The sequence below is a fragment of the Balaenoptera physalus genome (genome assembly GCF_965194825.1).
Source record: "Balaenoptera physalus genome assembly, chromosome: 1".
NCBI classification, from domain to species: domain Eukaryota; kingdom Metazoa; phylum Chordata; class Mammalia; order Artiodactyla; family Balaenopteridae; genus Balaenoptera; species Balaenoptera physalus.
The window spans coordinates 22,733,863-22,757,449 of NC_138882.1; the positions used below are offsets into that span (position 1 = coordinate 22,733,863).

Sequence of the window (23,587 nt, forward strand, 5' to 3'; positions counted from 1 at the left end):
GCACCCTCGTCATCCTGGGTCATTGAGGGGTTGAGCTCTATGGTCTGTTGTAAATTCCCTTCCAGATTTAAATGTCTGCCATTGATAGTTGATGTCAAAATGTTATCAGAGGGACTTCCCTGGTGGTCCAGTGGCTAAGACTCTGCGCTCCCAATGCAGGGGGCCTGGGTTCGATCCCTGGTCAGGGAACTAGATCCCACATGCCACAACTAAGAGTTCACATGCCGCGACTAAAGATCCCGCATGCCGCAACTAAAGATCCCGCATGCCGCAACGAAGACCCCACACACGGCAACGAAGATCCTGCGTGACACAACTAAGACCCGGCGCAGCCAAATAAATAAATATTAAAAAAAAAAATTGTGGGGCTTCCCTGGTGGCGCAGTGGTTGAGAATCCGCCTGCCAATGCAAGGGACACGGGTTCGAGCCCTGGTCTGGGAAGATCCCACATGCCGCGGAGCAGCTAGGCCCATGAGCCACAATTACTGAGCCTGCGCGTCTGGAGCCTGTGCTCCGCAACAAGAGAGGCCGCGATAGTGAGAGGCCCGCGCACCGTGATGAAGAGTGGCCCCCGCTTGCCGCAACTAGAGAAAGCCCTTGCACAGAAACAAGACCCAACACAGCCATGAAATAAAAAAAATTTTTTTTTTAAATGTTATCAGAAGAGTCCTCAGGAGCACAGGATTGGAATTCTCTGCCACACGGTCTACACATGTTTGTCTGGTGCCCTGAAGGAGCTCTGAGCTTCTCAGCACTGATTCCTGGGACCCTGGGACACGGTCCCAGGAGCACAGCTGGCTCATAGGCCACTGCTCAACCCAAACAGGCCAGGGGTTGTGTGCAATTCTCTGTGTCCGGCAATATTGATTAAGCACTGGGCTCGACCTGTGGGGCTGGTTTTGAGCTGTCCCTACCCTCATGTAGTTCAGTCTCTTTGAAACTCTACCCTTTTCTCAGCCATCCCAACTAATCAACAGACACCAGTGTGTTACAGCTCAGATGTTAAAATTCTGAAACAGAGCATCATTCCCACCTCCTTCAACCAGCTAAACAAAAAGTCATGTTTACACCCAAGAGTATAAACCTCACCCTTTAAGAAAGTCTGTGTCCTTATTTCCACGATCCACGCTGAGTGTTGGATGCAGCACAGCCTTCAGATCCTAATACTTCAACCAACACACCCGAGAAGAGTAGTCTACAAAGAGGGCTAACGCTCTGGTCTAGCTAGTCCCATGTGTACTTGTATCTCATTTCATCCTCACAAGCTACATATTGTTATTCCATTTTCCAGGAGAAGAAACTGAGGTTCAGAGCATTCAATAACTGTGGTGGAGCCAGAAGTTGGACTCCTGTCTGTTCCAAAGCCCTTGTCCCAGAGCACCAGTGTAATCCTCAATCCCAGATGGAATTGCCTACAGACTCCCAGGCCCCATCCCAGACTTAATGAATCAGCATCTCCAGGAGTGAGACTCAGGCAACTGGATTGTTAAAACCCCATGGTTTTTAAGTGCTGACACATGCTATAGTGGACCACATGTTATATGATTCCATTTACATGAAAATGTCCAGAACAGGCAAATCTATAAAGACAAAGTTGTTGTAGGGCAGAGGGTTTCAGGTTGTTGAGAGGAAAAGGTGAGTGACGGCTAATATGGGTGCAGAGTCTCTTTTGGGGGTGATAAAAATGCTCTAAAATGGGTGGTGATGTTTATACAACTCTGTGAATATACTAAAAACCATTGAACTGTACCCTATAAATGGGTACATTGGATGGTATGTGAATTATATCTCAATAAAGCTGTTATATTTACACACGGCTCCATGGGCAGCTCTGCTGCATATCCTGGTTCAGAACCACTGCCCCAAAGCATCAAACCGTGGAATGGACCCTCTTGAAGAATGACTGGGTCACGGTCCTACTGGAGCCATGAAAATGCAAATACCACTGGGAACAATGAGTGAGCGACTACAAGGTCACCCTCAAATCTAAGTTAAAGTCTATAACATGGAGAACGGTAACCTAGGCCAAGTTTCAAGTAAGTGATGTTCCACACTTCCCCACTCTGCGCTTCATTTAAACTGTTCCTTCCACCTAGGATGCCCTAACCTTCCCCATTCCTCCCCAAGTCTCTTACTCATTCTTCAATACACAGCGAGGGTTAAACTGGGTCAGAGTGACAAACAGGTTTTATCCTGTGTGATATTTCTCAGCTACTGGTGGTGGCCGTGTCAGTACTGGGAGACAAAGACAGATGGGGATAGAAAGAGCCGGGGAGAGGGAGGAGGGAGAAGCCTCGTGGGAGGAATACTGTGATGAACAGGAGGAGGGTCACAAATGCCACATAGCTGCGGTCTTTGAATGAAAGGATTTTAAACAAGTCACGTCAACACGGCACACCTCAGTTTCTTCACCTGTAAAACAGATCATCTCGAGCTTACTGAGGAGCAAAAATGAGATGACATTTTTCTTTACAGCTCAATCAAGTACCTGCCATATGCTCAGAAAATGCTGGTTCCCTTCTCCCTCTTTCCCTTGCCTCCATCTCACTGGGAAAGGTGGAGGAGTCATGAAAATCAGGATCAGAGTAAAAATAATGTGACATTTAAAGGATACATCCATCAGGCTGATCATCTCCCTGCAAGTGTTGATGTTGAATCCATCGAATTTGACGTCTGTTCCTAAATATTTAAATAGAAAAGAGGGGAGGGAATCAGGATCATTTGAAGGCAGGGGAAATAACCTCCCTGGTAGGAAGCCACCAAGGACGCCAGCCAGAGTACGGAGCCAAATGTGAGCGCCACAAAAAGGAGAGAGCATGGCGGCGGGCTCCTGGGCAGGGCCCCCTGTGGGTGGTACAGGTGGGCACCGGCATCGGGGTTCAGTGTCTGAACCCCAGCTTTGCTACTCACAAGCCACCGGAACTTCAGCAAACTAATATCTCTGAGCTTTGGTTTCTTTCTCTGTCAATAAGAACAGTACTTGCCCCCAGAGCTAATTGGGAATAAAATGAGATAATGTAAGTGAACTTCCTAGCACAGGGCTTGGTATATGGCAAGTTCTTAATAAACCAGTTAACTTTTTATTGGCTAGGTATTGTTCTAAGCACTGTACTTCTACTCCTCAAAATAACCCCATGTGGTAGATACTTTCATCCCTATTTTATAGATAAGGAAACTGAGGCCCAGAGAGGTTAAATAATTTGCTCAAGATCACACGACCCAGGCAGAGCTGGGATTTAAATGCAGGCCACCTGTCTCCATAGCCCAAGCTTTTAGCCATGACAGCCTCTCAAACGGCAGCTGTTATCCTTACTGCTAAATTGCAGGTATCTCCTGGGAGCTACAGCCATCCCTGGCTCCATACTCACCTTGCCCACACCTGAGAGCCAAGGCAGGAAGGAGCCAAAGACCCTGCAAATCCTCTCCTCTTCCCTGGGCTCTTTCTCTGCAAGGCAGGAGGGAGAGCTGGAGTGGGGCGGGGTGTCTCTGAGCCTGGGCCTGGGCTCTGAGCCCTGGGGAGCTGCTCAGCCCCAGGTGAGCTCATCCCTGGCCTTGCCCCTGCATCCTGCATGCTCACCCCCTGTCCTGCTGCCATGGGTGAACATGCCCATCGCTCAACCAGGCGGAAGCCTGAACCTGGCCCATCCCTGGGTCCAGCAAGGAGCCAGCTCCGTGCCAGCTCACATGGGGCTGCGGTTCAGAGGGAAGGAGCAGGCCTTTCCTCAGCCTGGGTGCAGTTTGATCCTCTGACAGACCCCGGGACTTGCTAAAGTCTAAAGATGGAGAACTGTCACGATCTAGGACAGTCAGAATCCTCCACTCCACACACTTTCCCCAGGGATGCACAGCAGAACAAGATCTTCAAGCTGCGCGGTTTCCCACTGTATCAAAGTTATTAATTTGGGGGGGAAATTTCACTTACTCTCAGCCCAACTTCTTTCCTCCCAAGACTCAGGACTCTTTCCTGCAGGGCCGGTTGGCCCCAGCACCAGCCCCGCCTTCATCCCGCCCAGCACCTCTCCGCTCCAGCCTCTCCCACCTGCTGGACGCTCTACCAGCCCAGAGGGAATCAGGGCCCCGGGTCAGAGGCCAAAGGCCCCTTGTCCCCATCTGCAGTGCCCCTGGCCCAGTGCCTGCACCCATCCTTACCTCCCCCGCCCCAACATCTCTCTTATGCTCCCAGACTTCCTGAAAAGCCCCAAGGAAGAATTTACATTTGGAAAACATCTCATTCAGAGCCGTCTTGAGTTCATTGACACTGATCTCAGAATCCTAGAAAGAGGAACCCAGATGCAAATCACGTCAGGCCCTGACAAGCGTTTCAAGACATTAAATTCATGTAGAGTCAGGCACCAGGTCCACTGACTCTGATTTTAAAAGGCTGCAACATCTTTAAAAAACTCCAATTCACAGTTTCTCTGGGGCCCCCATAGCCGGGTGGGAAGTGTATATTAATGGCGTGAGCAGGGCACACCTTCTGCAGAAGGCTGCACACGGTGCCTGCTGCCTTTCTCCGGGCTTGCCTAACCCAAGACCAAGACATGGCAAGAAGCAATAACAGGAGCCAGTGCTGACGGGCCACACGCCTGATGTGGAACATCCTCGAACCCTCACAACAGCTCTGCACCCATGTTAGAGTTAAGCAAACTGCGATTGCTAAACACCATATAGATTCACCACGTAATTGTCACTTCCATGTGATGTAACTGCTGGGGGTTCCCAGCCACCAGTGGCAGAAACCTAAGACTGTCTCACCCCAAAGTGCCCGCCTTCCCCACTGCACCTATGGGAGTTGCTATTTCACGCATAGCCCGTCTCAAACTGGAAGTAGAGATTTAGGGGAGTAGGATTTCCCATGAGCATTTGGGATAAACACTGAGCCAGCAGGACGATTCGTCCCTTAACTCTGAGCTGGAGGGCAGACCTCGGGCAGCACGATGAATGATGCTCAGAGAAGGGACGCTGGACTGAGGTCTGGGTTCCAGTAGTGGCTCCGTCCCTTACTCCCCATGTGACCTTAGCCAAGTCACTTCCTCTGGTGAGGTGTGGTCTTATCACTTGTCCCCATGGGGCCCCACTTCTCTCCGCCTCCACCAACCAGGCCCAGGCTATTCTACTGGAAACCAGGGAGGTGGGAGCTGCACAGGGCAGCCTTGCCTGTGAGCACAGCTGGCCTCATTCAGGCACGGCATGGTCAGTCCCAATAGTAAGACCTGGGGACCCTCTGAAAAGCCTCCAGGCCAAGAATGGGATGTTGAGATCTTGGCCTGTCCCTCACCAGGCCTTGTGCCCCAGCAAGCTCCTCAACTCTCTGTGCCTGACCCTTCACCCGCAGAGCAGGCACAGTGACCGACACTGCCCCACCAGGCAGGAGAGAAAAGATAAGGTACATGAAGAACTATACAAATAGGAACTTTTACTTTGTTATCAGTCTTGATGTTCTAAATAAAATATGGTCCCTTGGCAGCTAAGGCAACAAGGTTTTGTTAGCGAAAACACTGGTCTGAGCGCCCATCTAAAACACAGATTGACTCATTTTTGCAAAACTTTTTTTAATGGCTATCTAAAGGAATTTTGTTCCCAGGTTTTATTTTCTGCACGGATTCTGATGTATTTTCTTCTACTCTATCCTTAAGTCTAGAAAGTGGCTCTGAGCTTCCCTGCAGGGTGGAGAGCATTGTTTTCCTCTTCCGTTATGGACTGAATGTTCATGTCCCCCAAAATTCATATGTTGAAATCCAATCCCCAATGTCATAGTATTAGGAGGAGAGACTTTGGGGAGGTGATTAGGTCATGAGGGTGAAGCTCTTTTGAGTGGGATTAATGCCCTTATAAAAGGGACCCCAGACAGATCCCTCACCCTCTTTCCACCTCGTGAGGACACAGTGAGACTCCAACAATCTGCAAGCTAGAGGAAGGCCCTCCCCAGAATCCAACCATGCCTGATCTCAGACTTCCAGCCTCCAGAACTGTGAGAAATAAATTTCTGTTTATTCTGTTTCATACGCTTCCCAGTCTGCGGTACATTGTTATGGCAGCCCAAGATGACGGGTGCCTTCCAAGGCCCTTTGGCAAACCTTATTATCCTTCAAAGAGCCGTGCATTCACTGTATCTATGGGGCCAGTTGTGACACTTGCAGTCCTGAGTCTGCTCTGACTTATGGCCTCACATAAGTGAGGAATCACAATAAGCTAAGTCAGCAGGACAGGGAGGGAAGGAGCAGGGGCCACACCAGCGTCTTCCCCTGGCTCCATGGTCCCCTGAGCGGTGCCGGCACCTGGGCCAACTTGAATTCCGCAGCCCAAGCTCCTCTGGTGTCCCTGAGGGCAGGAAGGGTGGCGGGCCGGTGAACACTAATGCCAGGCCAAGTTAACTGAGCCGCCTGCCACCTGGGCTGAGCGATTCCTCTCATCTCTGAAGGATATTGATATAGGGAAGTTTTGCCTCCCCGCTTTTTATAAAGTCAGGGCTCTGATCCGCAGGGCCAATTTACACACAGAAAGGCTTTTGGCAGGACCTGGAGATTCAGATTTTCTGTTTTCTCAAAAAGCAGTCAACACAGCAAGAAAAGTGGCCTTGGTCCCAAGATTCCTCTCCCCAGCTGTGCAGGAAAGGCCTCAGGTTTAAGACAGGAAGTGGCAACAGACAGAGCTGGGGGACCGGAGACCTGCGGCCTTATCGTTTATACTCACGGAGATGCGAGGGGAAACACTCAAGTGAGCTGAGCTTTCCAGATCACTCTCCTGCCCGTCCGGGAGCTTGTCTATGCCCTCTACTCACCGTCCCTGCAAGCTTCTCAAACAGGCTCCTGAGCTGGCCGTCTTCTTGATCCACCTCACTGGAGTGTGGCTAAAAGGCAGGGCAATTGCAAAGTTGAGATGGGACTCGTTGAGGAGAATGAAAGACAAAGATTTAAAATTCATTCGCTTGTCATTCACTACATCTGTTGCATATCTGTCGTGTGTCAGACACCGGCTGGATGGGGGCACGTGGCAGTAAACAGGAGAGGTCCAAGGTCCTGGCCCCAGGAGCTCTCCATCCAGCAAGGTCCAGGGGTCTAGGGGCTTCCTCTCTCAGCGATGTGAGGAAGTGATCCCCACCAGCCCTGAATTTCTGATTTCAACCCTGAAATGCTTTCAGAGATCGGTGGCAACACGGACAGTAGAGAATCTCAGTCTGGGTCTCTGGGCTCCTAAGAGATTCACTGATGACCTTCAAGGGGTCTGTGAACTTCCGATATTGCATGAAAGTTGGGAGTAACATTAACATGTGTTTTCTTAGCTTTCACCAGATTCTGAAATAGCAACATGATTAAAAAGGAGTTAAAATCACAGCCTAGTGGAAACAGCAGAACTGGAAGCCAGAAGACAGGAGTTCAAACACCACACTGACCAATTACGAAACCCCATCACAGGGCTCTGACATCCATTTCCTCAAGTCCAGTATTAAATTAACTAGGCTTGTTACATGGGGTCATTTGAGAATCAGATGCGAACTAATGTGTGTCAAAGTCCTTCGAAAATTGCTAATCATTATATGAATGACTGTCCAGAGACTCTCTGATATGACCATGGGCTCTTTGCAAAATGGAATGAAACTCCTCAACTGTCATCACCAGACAGAAAAGGAAAAGTCACACGTTTCCCAGATGTCTTGAAGAGTTTCAGAAAACCAAGTCAATTTCTTCCAAAACCATCACTCAGAAAAGTACAAAAGGCCTGATCTGGCCCAATGATACTGTACTACTAAGAGTAGCAGCAGTAGTAACAGTACTTACCTTTGTTGAGCACTTACTACCTGTCAGGTACTATACATAGATTGGTTCATTTAATACTCATGAGCACTCTATGAGATTGGTCTCATTGCTATCCACATTTCACAGATGGAGAAACTGAGGTTTAAAAGTATTAAGTAACAGGCCAAGATCACACAGCTGGTACATGGTAGAGGCAGGATTCAAAGTCAAGCTCGTGCGCTGTTTCACCACCCACCATCCTGACCCCCAGAGCAGCTGCTCCCAGCATCCTACTGCAACTCAACCTCGCCAGGGCTCTGCTTCCTCGTCGATAACATGGGGGTTTTAATGCCTATCATACTGTTTACATTTATGAAGAGTAAATCCAAAGATACATCTAAAGTTTTTAGAAGAAATGATAAATACTTCTCATCACACATGTATGATTTTAAAGTGGTTTTGTAGGGGCTTCCCTGGTGGCGCAGTGGTTGAGAATCTGCCTGCCAATGGAGGGGACACGGGTTCGAGCCCTGGTCTGGGAAGATCCCACGTGCTGCGGAGCAACTGGGCCCATGAGCCACAACTACTGAGCCTGCACGTCTGGAGCCTGTGCTCCGCAACAAGAGAGGCCGCGATAGTGAGAGGCCTGCGCACCGCGATGAAGAGTGGCCCCCGCTCACCGCAACTAGAGAAAGCCCTCGCACAGAAACGAAGACCCAACACAGCCAAAAATAAATAAATAAATAAACTTATAAAAAAAAAATAAAGTGGTTTTGTAGAATAAAAGCTTTATATTGTCCATGTAATAAAATATACAATAACCTGAATCTAGTGTGAAGTCTACAAATTCTGAACCTAGAGTAATATTCTATTATTCTGGGGGAAAATAAGTATGAACTGGAAAGAAAGGAAGAAAGGAAGGAAGGAAGGGAAGGAGGGAGGGAGGGGGGGAAGAAAGAGAGAGAAAGAGGGACTTCCCTGGCAGTCCAGTGATTAAGGCTTCACCTTCCAATGCAGGGGGTGGAGATTTGATCCCTGGTCAGGGAGCTAAGATTCCACATGCCTCGTGGCCAAAAAACTGAAACATAAAACAGAAGCAGTATTGTAACAAATTCAATAAAGACTTTAAAAATGGTCCACATCAAAAAAAATCTCTAAAACAGGAAGAAATAGACTAGAGCCATACATTTCAATAAAGATAAATCTCAGGGCTCTGGATTGATCTGGCTGCTCAGACCCACCTTCTCCAGCTCTACACCACCAGCATTAATATTCCTGCCTTCCAGGTCTAGTGTTCTTCCTCAGGGACTGGGAGGGTCCTGGCTATAGAAGTCAACTGCAGTAATAGCAAGGATTCTATTAAAGCAACTTTATGGCCTTCTTACCTAGGAATCATGCAGATATTAAAATACTGTATTTATAAAAATTACACAAGTTATACATGAAAACATGCACTATCAAAGCATAGCAAAAGTACAAGCCCCCTTGGAAGGGGGGGGGGGGCGGGATGAATTGGGAGATTGCTGTTGACATTTGTACACTACTATGTATAAAATAGATAATGAATGAGAACATACTGCATAGCACAGGGAACTCTACTCAGTGCTCTGTGGTGACCTAAATGGGAAGGAAATCCAAAAAAGAGGGGTCATATGTATATGTATTGTTGATTCTCTTTGCTGTACAGCAGAAACTAACACAGCATTGTAAAGCAACTATACTCCAATAAAAATTTATTTTTAAAAAGTGAAAGAAAAAATGGACACGGGCACAAACGGGTACATAGCAGGTACTTCACCACTAGGGGATGTCATTGCACACAGGGGAGCTTTTGGATACCAGGGAGAAAGATGCTTTTAAATGATGGCATACATGGTACGGCAAACGGTACTTCAGTTCGTTCACTCCTTCAAAACAATATTTACTGGACACCTGGCACATGTTGGGAACTGTTCTGTATCTGTGTCTGAGATGTAGTGGTGAACAAGACATGGTCCTTGCTCTCAAGGACCTTAACGTAGTGGAATTATCTGTTGCTCTGAGAAAATACACATGAAGACGCTTTGGAAATGGTAAGGCAACCTGGCAAAAACAGGTATTATTTTACTGTTGTCATATTACATGTTGACAGCGTCTTTGCAACCCTTCTCTAGTGTGTTTGTTCAATTGCTTTTTTTTTTCCCTCCCCCATTCCAAGCAGGCCCTTTAAATGTCCAGCTGTCCAAGTCTTGGAGATTTCTGGAGGGAGGAAGACAGAAGTTCTTGAAGGCAAGGGCAATGGCTCTTCCTGTCTTCTATAAAGTCTTAAGTCCCCTGAAGGTATTATCCCTGTGGCGTGTGTGTGTGTGTGTGCGCGCGCGTGTGTGTGTGTGTGTGTGTGTGGTGTGTGTAAGGGGAAGAGGCGGTGCTCTCATCTAGATCCTCCTCTATGCGGTGCCCATCCCTGCTGCAAGGAAAACGCTCTAACCGGGCTGATACTGGTGCCCTTTCTCTCTAGCCTTGACCTTTTTTAAGGAAAACTCCCCCATGTCCTACAGACCAACGTGTAGGGGCAGGAGCGGGACACCTAGTGAAGCACCCTTGAGATCTATAGTGTTCTACAATTTTCTCCTGGGAGCCGGGGGTGGGTCCCGCACAGCGACAGGGCCTGCACCTGCGGGGAGCCAGGTCCCTCTGTCGCCCCCGCCACCCCGGAGGGAAAGGACACCCCCAGGCCCTTGGCCTTCTTCTCCGAGAACACCCTCAGGCAGAGGTCGCCGTCCTTGAAGGGCCCGAAGGTGGACGGCACCACCGCGTACTCCCCGGGGGGCAGCTGCACACGTGCCGAGACCTCGCGCAGGTTGACGTAGGTGCTGGAGCGGGTGGAGGGCTGGTGGCCCAGGAAGAAGTCCCGGCCCAGGTGCTCATCCCTGTGGCTCTCCACCTGTGCAAAGCAACAGTCAGGGTCAATGTCTTGTGAAATCCTGGAAGATGAAGGCCTCAGAGTTGGGTTTTATCGCACTAATTTAGGGACGCTTGATTTTTTTTTTTTTTTTTTTTAGATTTATTTATTGATTGCTTGCTTGCTTGCTTGCTATGTTGGGTCTTCGTTTCTGTGCGAGGGCTTTCTCTAGTTGCGGCAGCAGGTGCCACTCTTCATCGCGGTGCGCGGGCCTCTCACTGTCGCGGCCTCTCTTGTTGCGGGGCACAGGCTCCAGACGCGCAGGCTCAGCAGCTGTGGCTCACGGGCCCAATCGCTCCGCGGCATGTGGGATCTTCCCAGACCAGGGCTCGAACCCACGTCCCCTGCATTAGCAGGCAGACTCTCAACCACTGCGCCACCAGGGAAGCCCGGGACGCTTGATTTTTAACCCTGGGCTGAGAATCAGGAAGCCTTGGATTCTGTCGTGAACTCACCGTGTGTCCATCATCAACTGCATTCAGAGCACCTTCTGGGGGCCCGGCCCAGGTTGAGGCACTGGCCTTGACTACGCCACTGACCTTGGCCAGACCCCTTGCCCTCTTCCCGCTTAAATGAAGGATTGGACAGCAGGCGTGCTCAGTGTGTGTGCTCAGCTTCTCTCTGGATATTCGTCCTCATGAATCATCCCTCACTGAATCCAACAGACTCTCACTCTGCAGCTGTACCTGGTGGGGAGTGGCGCTGAGCTCCCCAGTACAGGCCTGTGGCTTAAATCCTGGTTCCCAAGCAACAGCAGCCAGAAGGGCCTGCTAACCTTGGCCTGGCTTGGAAAATTGCTCTGCAAGGTAACCGGGGTGATCAGATTTGGGGGAGGGGGGCGGGGCAGGGAGGCAGACAGAGGGGGCTGCCACCCCGAGGGAGGCCTGGCTCTCCTGGGAGGGGGAAGATGCTCCCCAAGACCCCTCTGTTTGTTGGAGGGAGAGGGAGGTTGTGGTCGTATGCCACGGGCTAATTAGTGCCTACAGAGTGCTTTGAAAACACTGTTGCCGGTGTTACTATTGCTGTAATTAAGCCTCCCCATTGCACCGTATCTTCATGACCAGTCTTCATCAAGATGCCTGTGACAGAGCGCAGGTGCTGGTAAGCTGCAAGGGCTGTGACTTCTGTGTGACCCAGAGCTGGACTGCCCACCCCAGGGTAGACAGTGTCTATTCATGGTCACCCGACCCTCTTTGGATCACAGGTCAGCTAAGCAGGGGAGGAAGGCAGGGCCACCTGCGTCCACAGCCCTGGTCAGGACTTCACGGGACCCCCCCCAGGCTGCCCCTGCTGACCTGGGCACTAGAGCAGCCACAGCCTTGGGATCCCCCCCACCAGAAGTTTTCTACTCTGGGCAGAATGCTGGGGGCGTGGCCAGCAAGGCCTTGGCTGAGTCCAAGTGTTAAGGGGCTAAATGTCATTCTTGCCCTCCCTGATGATTGCGAGGGGAGGAAACAGGCGACCAGCAGGGGAGAAGGAGAAGTGTGGGGTGGGAGGTGGGGAGGGAACGGGGCAAACTGAGTTCTAGCAGGAACCCAGGGGCGGGACAGATTGCAGAAGCCTCACCTGGAAGGCCAGAGTGAGAGGTGGAGAGCACGGAGGCAGGAGCTGGGGCCCCTCTGTCCTACTGGGGGCTCCACACAGGCATGTGCCACCAGGGCCCTGGCCCTCGCACCTCCCCGTGGCCTGGCCCAGCCACGAGTGTGTGGGCCCAGGGTCAGCGTGCGCACCCCTGGGGGGCTTGTTGAAAGTGCAAGTCCTCGGTCCCCAAGCCAGACCTGCGGAATCAGAGACTCTGGGGCTGGGGCCCAGCAGCCTGTGCTTTCACAAGCCCCCAGGCCTTGGAACCGCTGACCAAAGGCACTTGCAGAGCACAGGCTCCACAGCGACGCGCGGAGAGCACCGGGAGATGCTCCTGCAGGCTCCACTGTGTGTGCAGAGGACCTCGCTCGCATAAACGGGCCGCTTCTGATGGGATCCACCATCCATCAGACTGAATGCACGTTTGAATTTAATTACTTTTGAGTAGTGAAGAGGGGCGTGCTCTAAAACATCCCTGCCCTCTTGTCTGTTGCCTCCATAACCAATAATATGCATTTGGGAGCCATCAGGCAGGGTAGACCAGTGATCGGCAGCCTTGGAAGAAGGCATAGGCTGGAACCTGTGAACTTGGGCCTCATTGGCACGTGCTACCAGGTGGCCGAGGTTGAGAACCCGGGGGAGCAGGGATTAGCACAGCAGGGCAAACGTACCCCTACATAATTAGAGTAATAGACTCCGGCTGGGGTAGCCCCAGACAGAACAAGTGGTTCCTAACCTTGGCTGCACACTGGAATCACCCCAGAGATGCTGCCATAATTGGTCTGGGCGTGGAGATGTCTAAGACCTCCCAGGTGTCCCTAGCGTGCAGCCGAGGAGAGGCTCGCTGGGCTGGGACGAGCTGGGGCCTGACTGTGTGCCAGCTGCATGGATGAGGCAGTCTCACAGCACACCCCGCCAGCCCCTGCCCACGAGGCCGCCGGGATAGCTGGGTGAGGCCTGGGACCGCAGCAGGAACCGGCAGATGAAAGTACGACCCTGATGACATGTCTCTCTAACCCAGCTGTAAATCACTGAGGAGGCGCAGGAAAAGCTGGGAGCCAAAAAGATAAAGTTGGTGCTTCCTTTTCTTATCAGATATCAGGGCCTTTATTTCTGTCGGCTAGATAAACAGGAGCCTAAGTGAGCTACAGTCATCTTGTTTGGATCAGACCACCAGGCACACAAGGGGCAAAGGTCACCACTGTCCCCTTCCTGGCAGGTGGGACCCAAGTGTCTTTACCAGCTCTCTCGGGGTTAGCAGCTCACCGGATCCTGTGGGAGTTGGTTTGTGGGAGAACCGGCTTCCATCAGAGGAAGCACATGCCACCCGGTGCCCATCACAAAGGCAGCCCAGCTGTTCCTTACCAAGGGGGACATCTCCGTCGGTGTTCACATACCTCTTTGGGGACCTACAGGGCAGGAGAAAAGAGCATGTCACCTGAGGGTGCCGTGGGCCTCCCTTTGTGCCTTTGTGTCCCTCCCCACATCTGGCCCACAGAATGTGCAGTCCTGGGTCACTGGGAGGAATTCTGTGCTAAAGTGAGTCATCAGCATTTCTGAAACTGGAAAGTCATTGGTGAATTTTCAAGGCCATCTGTAGACTACTGAGCCCTAGAAATCCAAAAGGAAAAAAAAGGTTCTACTTTATTTTCATATTGTATCATCTACCGGGATCCCAAATGTTTGAGGAGTACTAACCTTGGGATTTAAATGAGAACTAACATCTTACAGACCTACAGACCTGGCCTCCAGATCAAGGGCTTGGCCAGAAAGGGGTCTCACTCAACTCGAGACATAATTTAATCACCACTGGCTACAGGGATTGGTCCAGGAATAGGCACGTGACCCAAGCTGAGTCCATCACAGACTTCTCTAGGATTTTCAAATTGGAACTAAGGGAAGGGGCCCCCTTATTTTATGTGGGTGATATTAGAGAGACGGTGCAGAAAGCCAGACCAGGAAGATGGCATTGACACCAGAGGGGAGATGTGAAGAGAAAGGGTCCTGAGAGCAGGCACGTCCCGTCCTAAGTATCCCTGTCCTTCCCTGGGTTTGGTGACATGAGCTGGTGAATTCCTTTTTCACTAGTCTAGGTAGAGTTAGGTCCTATTATTTGCAAATGGAAATGGTGATGCCCACAGGAGATACCAGATGCAGAGTGGGAGTTTTCCCATGCCAGAGAAGACTCCGAAGAGGGTTCAATCCCCCCTTGTCCTTTTCCCACATTTGCCCCCTCCCAAGCAGGCTCTTTTGACCAGAAGAGCAGGAAGGGCATTGTTTGTGGCTCAGGTCTGTGGGCAACTGCCAACTCTGAGGGAAAACAATTAGGGAAAATTTGGATCAGCTGGCATCCTCACTCTGGCACCCCCGTTTATAATTGGCAGCAGAGGTAGAAAAGTCTGCAGTCACTGTCACTCCTCTAAGTTTGCATCTAAAGCTAAAATCCCCCATGCAGAGGCCCCAGCTGTCTGGGAGAGCAGAGGTCCCCGGGGGATCTGCCTCCCAACTGCCTTCACCCCCTCGGCAGGGACTCTCAACCACCTCGGCTGTCTTTGCATTCACCCCGCCCACCGCCACAGGCAATATGCCCTGAATCCACTGCCAAGAGTCCTCAGGCAGGAACTGAGCCAGCAAGCCAGGCCTCAGGTGGCGCAAGTCCCCAGCCGCAGCATCCGGGCCGGAGAGCCCGCCAGCCTCGCCCACTGACGGATGGAAAGGGACAGTCACCTTTGAAATGCAAGATCCTGAATGCAAATGACAGACCTGCGTGGCAGGAGCCTGTTGTCACAGCAGGAAGATAACAGGGGAGAGAGAGGAGGCCAGACAAGCAGGGCTTTTTAGCCTTTGGGGGTTTCTGGCTGTTTCTCAATCAGTGTCAGTTTTCCCACCTCAAACCAGACTCCAGTTTGCAGACAGTTAAAGTCAGAAGAGGCAGTTCCAGGGGTCAGAGAACGGTACCCCCTGCAATCCCTACATGCCCTCTCTCCAACACCAGGTACTTTCTACAAGCCCAGGCACTGCCTCTACCCTCAGACACTCCCTACAGGGCTGTACACCGTCCTCACCCTAACGTTAAAGTGGCTGTGTTCACAGATGTCATGCTCTAATTTATATGCCTCTGGCTATAAGAAGAAGGTCCACGGATCACATCCATGGGGTTATTTTATAAGCAGCTGTAAACTAATGTCTGAAAAATTGACATGCCGTTTATATTATTTACGAGAGCAAACGCCATGCCCACAAAGCTATTTCCGTGTGTTAGCTCACGTCCCTCTGAAAGAATGCTTTGTTGATCCGGTTATAGAAGGTAGAGCCGGTGGATGAAGAGCTGGTGGCCACAGTCCCCATTCAGCCCACCCTTTGGCCATGCCCGCCTCCTGCCTGCTCGCCCAAACTGTCACTTCCTCTCCAGCTGTCAAGAAGCACAGGGTGTCCCCTATGGCTGGAATGTTCTCCCTCGTCCACCTTTGAAATCCAGCTCATTTTTTGACGCCCTGATCAAATTCTCCTCCTCCACGAAGCTGTCCCTCTCTGAGGAGACCTCAGCTCACCGTGCTGGTCCCCGTCATAGCAGATCTGACCTGCCCTGTAGTTAGTGAAGTGTGTGGTTCTCCCCTCTAGATTGTGAGCACCCTGAGGGCGATAACCTTGTGCTATTCCTCTGGATCTCAGCTTTCAGCACGGCCCCTGGCACGTGGCAGATACGCCCTAAAGAAGTGTTGAATTGATATGCATAGGGTAAGCGCTTTCTTGGTTTTTTATCCCTATAGGCAAAAAAATCTGTTTTGGTGCTACTTACATTCTAGGTGGGGATGGAAGGGATAAGCTGGAGTAGAATTGGAGCTTATTTATTTGAAATACTTTTCTCCAGCCATCAAGCAGCAATTATTTTCCAACTCCCATTCCTCCAACACAAAATACACACACATACACACACACACTAAACTCTAAAGCTCTAAGTTCCAAAATAAGAGAAAGAAAGGGGCTGGAGGTCACATGAGCTTCACAATTGCACTTTTCCTTACTGGTTTCTTATTACACTACTTCTTTTTCATGCACTTATGTATACTGAGATGTTGGGCTTCCAGCCAGCTCTTGGTTTTTCTGATTAGAATTGTATTTTCCCCAAGAAATTCACTTTAAACAAAATTCTATAAAAGCAACCACCATGAATCCCTCTGGAATTCGTTATAAAAAGTCTTTGCCTATGTAAAATAAGTGGATTCCAGTTTGATCCTGGCTAGGCTTGTCAGGACCCAGCGGTCTTGCTTTAACCTACTTGTTAGGCTGTGAAATCTATAGAGGGGTGGTTACAGGGCAAACTGGGGTATTGAGGCACGCACTGCAGCCTGAGCCCAGAACCAGCTGTGACCTTCAATCCAGAGACACCAGAACTGAAAATGACCTGGGGCTCCTTTCACCCCAGCCCATGCCTTGTGTGTCCCAACAAGTGTTTCAAGGTTGCCCAGGGAGAAAGAGGGTTTGTCTTTGGCTCCCTTCCCCCACTCTGTGATGTCCTCATACTCTTTGTGTCACCTTCTTGGCTCCTGTCCCCTGAGAAGCCTGTACCTGGAGAGAGTCTAATACGTGTAGTTACACTGAACCCTCAATGACAGACAAAGCTTAATGTATTACACGTCTCAGTGTTAACAGTGGAGGTTTAAGCCAGAGGAATGAATCTCTAATTGTGGAATTCAGGCCTCAGTAAGGCCACTGGGGGAGGCATTTTGGGGAGCAAGGAAAATGCTTGATTAGGAACATCCAAACAATAAGAAAGATTCGCTTCAATTGCTGGCCAGAATATTCTGACCAAAGACATCAGGCGTGCCGTGACGGCTGACCCCAGCTCCAGAGTACCTTGTAGACAGCATGGCCGATGCTGAGCATGACCTGTCCCATCCTCTTCTGTCGCCTGCGATTCTTCTGCATGAGCCCCAGCAGCACCGTGCAGCAGGGTTCACCGGTGCTCTCCTCCTGGTGGTCGTCCACCTCGTCCAAACAGATTTTGAACTGGGAATTGGTCCAGTAAGTGGCTAGAAGTCACTCAGGAGATGGTGGTTCCCCCCAGGGTGGGTGAAGAGATCGGGAAGAATAGAATGAAAGGGAGGAATTTTGATCATCCCAAGGAAAGCATAACTCTGGCCAAACTGTGCCGGGTAAGCAGGCCTTGGCAAGTTTGTTTTACAAGGTGGTCAGCATTTCCTCCTATCTCCCTACCCCACCCACACACCAGCACACACCCCCCACAGCATGTGGAAACTTTACACTTGTCCATTTGATCAACCAGGGCCCAGATATACTTGACGGGATATTCAAGGTCCCGTGGTCCCAGGGCTACACTGGGTCCCCCTGGAAGGAAACTCCAAGTCTTCTGGGGAAATGATTAACATCTCCCTGTTCTCAGCCTGTGAAGAACTGGCCTATGAAGATGAACCCACCTCCTGGAGGAAGGAGGTCTCTGCGGGGAAAAGCAGGTCCCTGGGACAGATGAGGACCAAGTCCAGCAAAGACTAGCTACCAAGGAGGCCTCTCCTGACAGACTATAAAAGGATGACCACTCTTGCCCCCCGGGGAAGCCTGTCTGACGGGCCCCTGCTTCAGATCACAGCCCGAAACAGCCATGATCACTGATCCTCTGTCCATTGATCCAGGGGCGCCACTAGATGGCGCAGCGTTGCAGCCAGTGATGAGACACACTCCCTCAAGAGTACGTCATTTAATAATGCCCGAGGAATAATAATTGGCGATTAAGAAGCATGCCTGCCATACCACCTATGGATATTTTAAAACACTGCTTCATTTCAAATATGACCTTAAAAAAAAAAATCTCTCCAAATAGTGACTGTACAAGCCAAAGCACAGAGAGGGCAAATGGGTCATCCAGGGGCGCACAGCAATTCTATGACAGACTCAAGTGGCAGAGTATGACTGAGGAAGATAGGCTTGACAGCCATCTCCATGCCAGGGCCTCAATAATTTCAATAACGATGTGCCCTGGGGGAAGAAAGGGGTGGGGGAAGGAGGGAGTGCTTAGGTCCTCTAGATAAGGGTCCAACCTGATACAATAACAAGGCATTCACAGGTGACCAAGAGCCACTGGTTATTATATTTTCTTAACAATAAAATTACTTATTCAATTCCACCTTCCCAGAACTTCCACTTCCAGATTTTTTTTTTATCTAAGGCACAAGTGTGTAGATTTTAAAACAAATATCTGTCGATTCCAGAGGAGCCAGAGACAATTCTGTAATCTTCTATACTTACCTCATTACCAAAGGGCAGGAACAGTCCATCTCTTCCCGACAGCTAGCTGACGGCACAGATGGGGTAGCGATTTCGTGCAGACAGATACCTTAGGCACGCCCTACAATTCCAAGTTCCCGAAATGATCCATGCAAATTTCCTACGCATTTTCTAAGAGCTTGCTAATGGTGAGCATATTTTAATTTCTCCCAAATGCAACATTACTGCAATCCCTACATTTTTTGTTTACTCCTTAACAGAGCTAGAAGAAGAAAATGGGTCATAAAAATAACACATCCCATTTGTATAACACTACACCATTTACAAAGCGCTTCTGAAGGTGGATATTATCCCTCCACTTTGACGATTGGGAAATTGAAGCTCAGAACAGGGAAACCACCCTCCCAGGGTCCCAGAGCTGTCGGACCGGGCATCTGAGTGACAGTGGCAGGAAAGGACCACCCTCCTTCCATCTCTGCCGTCAGAAATGGGAGCTCGGGTTGGATGGGGATAATGAAAAAGAGACCCGGTCAGGACCCAGGACCGCACCCACATGGGATTTTATTCTAATGCTGCTTCCACGCCCTGAGCACAGGACTGCGATGAGCTCTGTGGTGAGAACAAGGCCCAGTGCTTACAAGTCGAAGTCAGTTAACAATGTCAACATCAGACCAGGAGGGACGTGGGACCTGGGGAGGTGGGAAGTGGAGAGGGTGGGTTTTGCTTTCTTTCATTTCTCCTTAGAGATGTGGGGTTGTTTTTCGGAGTTTCTTCCTCTGCTGCTGCCTCAGCTGATTCAACCTAGGAGGAGCCTATATGTGTAGATATTAGTGGTCTCCCGCGAACAGGGAAGCCTTCCCACCTTTAATAAGATGAGGGCCCGGGTTAGTGCAGAGGCAGCGGTTTGCGCCAGACTATCCCCACTAGGGAGGGAGTTCTGATGACCACTAGGGGAGCGGACAGTGGCCATTCACACATCCTGTGTGTGGCCACCCCTGACCCAGGCTGTCTGACTCAGGTGCAAACAAAGCAGAACGGCCGCTCGGATGGATGCGGTCTACTGATACAGTGATGCCGAACCCGTGTCCCTCTAGCGCACCATCAGCCACTGTCCCAGGGCGCAGTGGGCCGGTTGCCAGCCAGCCGGGCCACATGGGGATGGAGGAAGCCCCAGAGAAAAACAAGAGGCCTTGGTGCAGGGTGACAAGAGCATGGTTAGTACGAAGAAGAATGGCCTTGGGGGGCAGGAGGCAGGTGGGTGAAGCACAGACAGTCTGAACACACAGACACTGAAGAATGATGTTACCTGAGATCAGGCCCCGGGGGAATGGCTGCAGAGGCACCACCCACCACTGCTGCCCTGGCCTCCAAGCCCCAGAAAGAAGCTGGGCCACCAAGGGGTGCCAGGAGCCAGAGAACAGAGTGCAAAGGCACTGTCCCAAGATTAACATATAAGGATGCCCAGCCCTGGGAGGACAAGCCAGAAGAAGGTGAGCACGGCAGCTCCCTCCTCACCTGGGTAGTTCTGGCAGCCGCCGGCAGTGGAGCCCCGTATCCGGCACCCGTTGAACAGAATCAGGTTCCACTTGTGTACCTCCTCGCTGCTCAGGGCGTCCAGGGACAGGTGGCGGATCTCTAGCCCAGAGAACTGCCTCAAGAAGTCCGAAAAAGACATCCTGGGGGCAGAGGGGCCAGTGGGCTGTCAGTCGAGAGAGCTGGGCTGGAAAAGTGATGGAAGGCGTGCCCCCTGGGCACGGGACGGAGCAAAGGCAGTGGGCTAACTCGCGTCTTTCCTGCAGCCCACTGTACAAATATGCAGGGGTCATTGACCACATTCCTCACCATTGTTAGGGTCTCCATTTTTCTTAGAGAACCCCCTTTCATATCTAACCAACCAGGCAAAGAGACTAAACCATAAACTGGAGAGACCCTGGCAGGTAAATTGAACCAATCCACCACCTCCAAGTTCCCTCCTGTTTAAATCTAACTGGTGTTAAAGTGGGAGCCTAGAGATGGCCCCTAAACCACGTCATATTCTTAGCGGTGTCCCTATTATCTTCCTTAGCCCATGGGTGAAGGAAGTTATCTTATTTTGATGCTATGCTAAATCTTGGCCTTAAAGAGATAGGAACAGTGCTCCTATTTCACTGGAAAGATATGGAAACTGAGGAAGACAAGCTGATAGCTAATCCGTGTTGAGGCCCAGATATCTTGGTTTCAATGCTTTAGATGTACTGGTACGGAGGTAGAGCTACTCTGGGGTAAAGGGGGGAGGAGAAAGAAGCCCTCCTGGCTGGGAACCGTGTTGAATTCCTGGAACACCTAGAGAGAGCTGCTCACCTGTGAACCAGGAATGGACCCACAATTAAGGGGACAGCACTCCCTCAGATGACTCTTACCAGAACTCTCCATTGTCAGCTTTCTTGTCCAGCTTTTCTTTCTGCCTGGGATCTATGTAATTCCACTCCGGTGCACTGGGAAAGAAAGAATAAAATTTAAAGTTTTTTTTAAAGGAAGCAGAGGTGATCATTCCTGAAGGGTTTGCTGCAGTGCAAGCTGTTTACTGCAGCTCAACTTCCCCCTGAGAAATGGGGAATCTGAAATGATAGCCGGGGGTGGGAGGGGGGTGTAGCCTGGGGAAGGGACGGGACTCCACGGGCACTAGCAGGGTGACCCCAGACATGCAGCAGGAACACTGCGCCATGGCTTTGCTCTAAGTTCACTCTCCAGGCAAGTTTTACACTCATGTCTGATTCAGCCCCCCAGGCCCTGATCACAGGCCTGGGCAAGCCCAAGGCAGGAGCTGTGAGAATGGCCGTCACAGGCCACTCCACTCCTTCTCCATTGGTGAGACGTCCTTCTGGCTTATCTATCAGTCTGAAGTGAAGATACTGTGAGAGGGTCTGAGCATCTCTGGGCACATGAACATGGTCCCCTTCCTGAGCCTGCAAAATGACAATCAGGCCCAGTTTTGTGACAATTTCCATGAAGTAATGTCACCCTGTGAGGCCTCCTGCTGGCGGCCTTTCCATGGCAATACCCACATAATTTGTTGAAATGCCATTTCCAGCTACCTGACCTTTAAGAAGTTAGGCTTTCCTGAAATATGTATGTAATGCTAAATAACTGAGCAGTATCCAGATTCTTCTTTAAAAACTCCCTTCCCTCATTGCTTTCAGCACAACGTGGAGACCTCCCCGTCGCTGCATAAAAGCTGGGGCATAGCCAAGCCCAGCCTCTTCCTCCAGGGGGGCTCTCAGGACCCCTAGCGATCAGGGAGGGGAGCACCCGGGGCCTATTTAGTTCATGGAAATAGTCATTGGATCAGACCAAACCTCAGGGGCTTCCCTGGTGGCGCAGTGGTTGAGAATCCACCTGCCAATGCAGGGGACACGGGTTCGAGCCCTGGTCCGGGAAGATCCCACGTGCTGCGGAGCAACTAAGCCCGTGCGCCACAACTACTGAGCCTGTGCTCTAGAGCCCGTGAGCCACAACTACTGAGCGCACGTGCCACAACTACTGAAGCCTGCGCTCCTAGATCCCATGCTCCACAAGAGAAGCCACCGCAATGAGAAGCCTGCACACCGCAACAAAGAGTAGCCCCCCCTCGCCTCAACTAGAGAAAGCCCATGTGCAGCAACGAAAACCCAACACAGCCAAAAATAAATAAATAAAATAAATAAATTTATTTAAAAAAAAAAAGAGCCAAACCTCAGAATGTGCTTGTTATAAACAAAGATTAGGGGACTAGCTGGAGAATATGAGATCTGACCTAAATCTCCCAGTTAGTTTCTTGAAACTTAAAAAAAAAAAAAAGTTTTAATTTAAAGACATTGGGCTGAGACTAGGGATGTTACCTCAGAGAAGCAGTGCCCTCCTCCCCCAGCAGCCATGTATAAATACCCCCGGCTGCGTCTCCATATGGAGCCTGCAGGGCTTGCCTGTCGTCACCTCACACCCCTGGACCTGTTCCAGCCTGTTAGGGACTGAGCAGCATCGGGGAAAGGAGATAAAGTCATATAAGCCCCGTAAGCAGCTTGGGAAGCAGCTGCTGCTTAAAATGGCCGAAACTGGGGTTTCAATTTCATTCAGCCATGACATCCTTTTGGGGCAGTTGGCAGAACTAAGGTTTTGGGCTTTGCTCCATCATAGGCAGGAGAATGAAAAATCTTTAATATAAGAGGCGATCCGTGGCCCTGGGGACATGTGTTTCTTCATGACACAAACCTGAAGGGAAGTACCAGTTACGAGCACTAATGATGTGTGATTAGTTCATAAATGTAATAAAGTTCCCTTCCAAAGCCCTGGTGGCATCATGCAGTGTGGGCAGCACGTATGAGGTACATACGAGGCTTAAGGATGTGCTGGGGGAGCGAGTTGTTATTATGACCATTCCCAATACTGGTGTCTCTTCATCAGTGACACTGGCCAATTCTCCACCATTCCCCAGAGCCAACCTGCCTCCCCCGTGCCAGCAGTGCTAACTAGAATGGAAACTGGGCCGTGCTCTCTCCATCCTCCTGTACTACAGTGGCATCGATTCCAGGGCACAGCTGTCCCAGGACACCACAGGAGGCCTCTGTGTCCAGGCCCCATCTCTGACTGGCTGCCACTCTCCACTGTGAGAAGTCTGGGCCCCTCCGTTCATTAATGGCTTTGTCGGGAGAGATCAACACCTGCCTGTAACGACTTCTGGGGGAGCGGGCGCCACTCCCATTCATCCTCACTGCCTCTGGCGGCCCATGGCTCCTAGGATCCAGTTCCTCTTTCTAGGCACGTTTCTTCTTGATGCTGAGGGGTTTGGCCTTTGTCAGAGTGACCAGGCTTTGTGGAGTGGAAAGAATCCAATCGAGACTGATGGGTCTCACCTTTGGATGACCGCGGTGGTAGGTAGAAAACAAGCCAACCCTCTGGCGCTCAGCAAAATTCCACTGAGCTGCCAAACTTGCAAATGCCAAAGCAGAGCAAGGAATCAAAGACTACAGCTGAGTGGATTTTGTTTGGCTTTTCCCCACCTGGAATCATCTAACACTCTTTTCTGAATAGGCCGTGTGGTTTGTGGACGGAAAGTGCTGCCCAGCTTAC

At 50.6% G+C, this 23,587-nt stretch overlaps 1 protein-coding gene across 1 annotated transcript in view; it reads right to left on the reverse strand.

Annotated features, from left to right (window-relative positions):
• CAPN8 (calpain 8) overlaps positions 1–23,587 on the reverse strand; it is a gene marked incomplete at its 5' end in the record, with an annotated part of 80,718 nt that overhangs the window by 16,446 nt on the left and 40,685 nt on the right. The window contains 8 exon segments of the mRNA XM_082436739.1: positions 2,616–2,678; positions 4,217–4,273; positions 6,783–6,851; positions 10,391–10,660; positions 13,657–13,668; positions 17,117–17,292; positions 20,018–20,178; positions 20,902–20,976. Coding sequence (XP_082292865.1) covers positions 2,616–2,678; positions 4,217–4,273; positions 6,783–6,851; positions 10,391–10,660; positions 13,657–13,668; positions 17,117–17,292; positions 20,018–20,178; positions 20,902–20,976 — 883 coding nt within the window.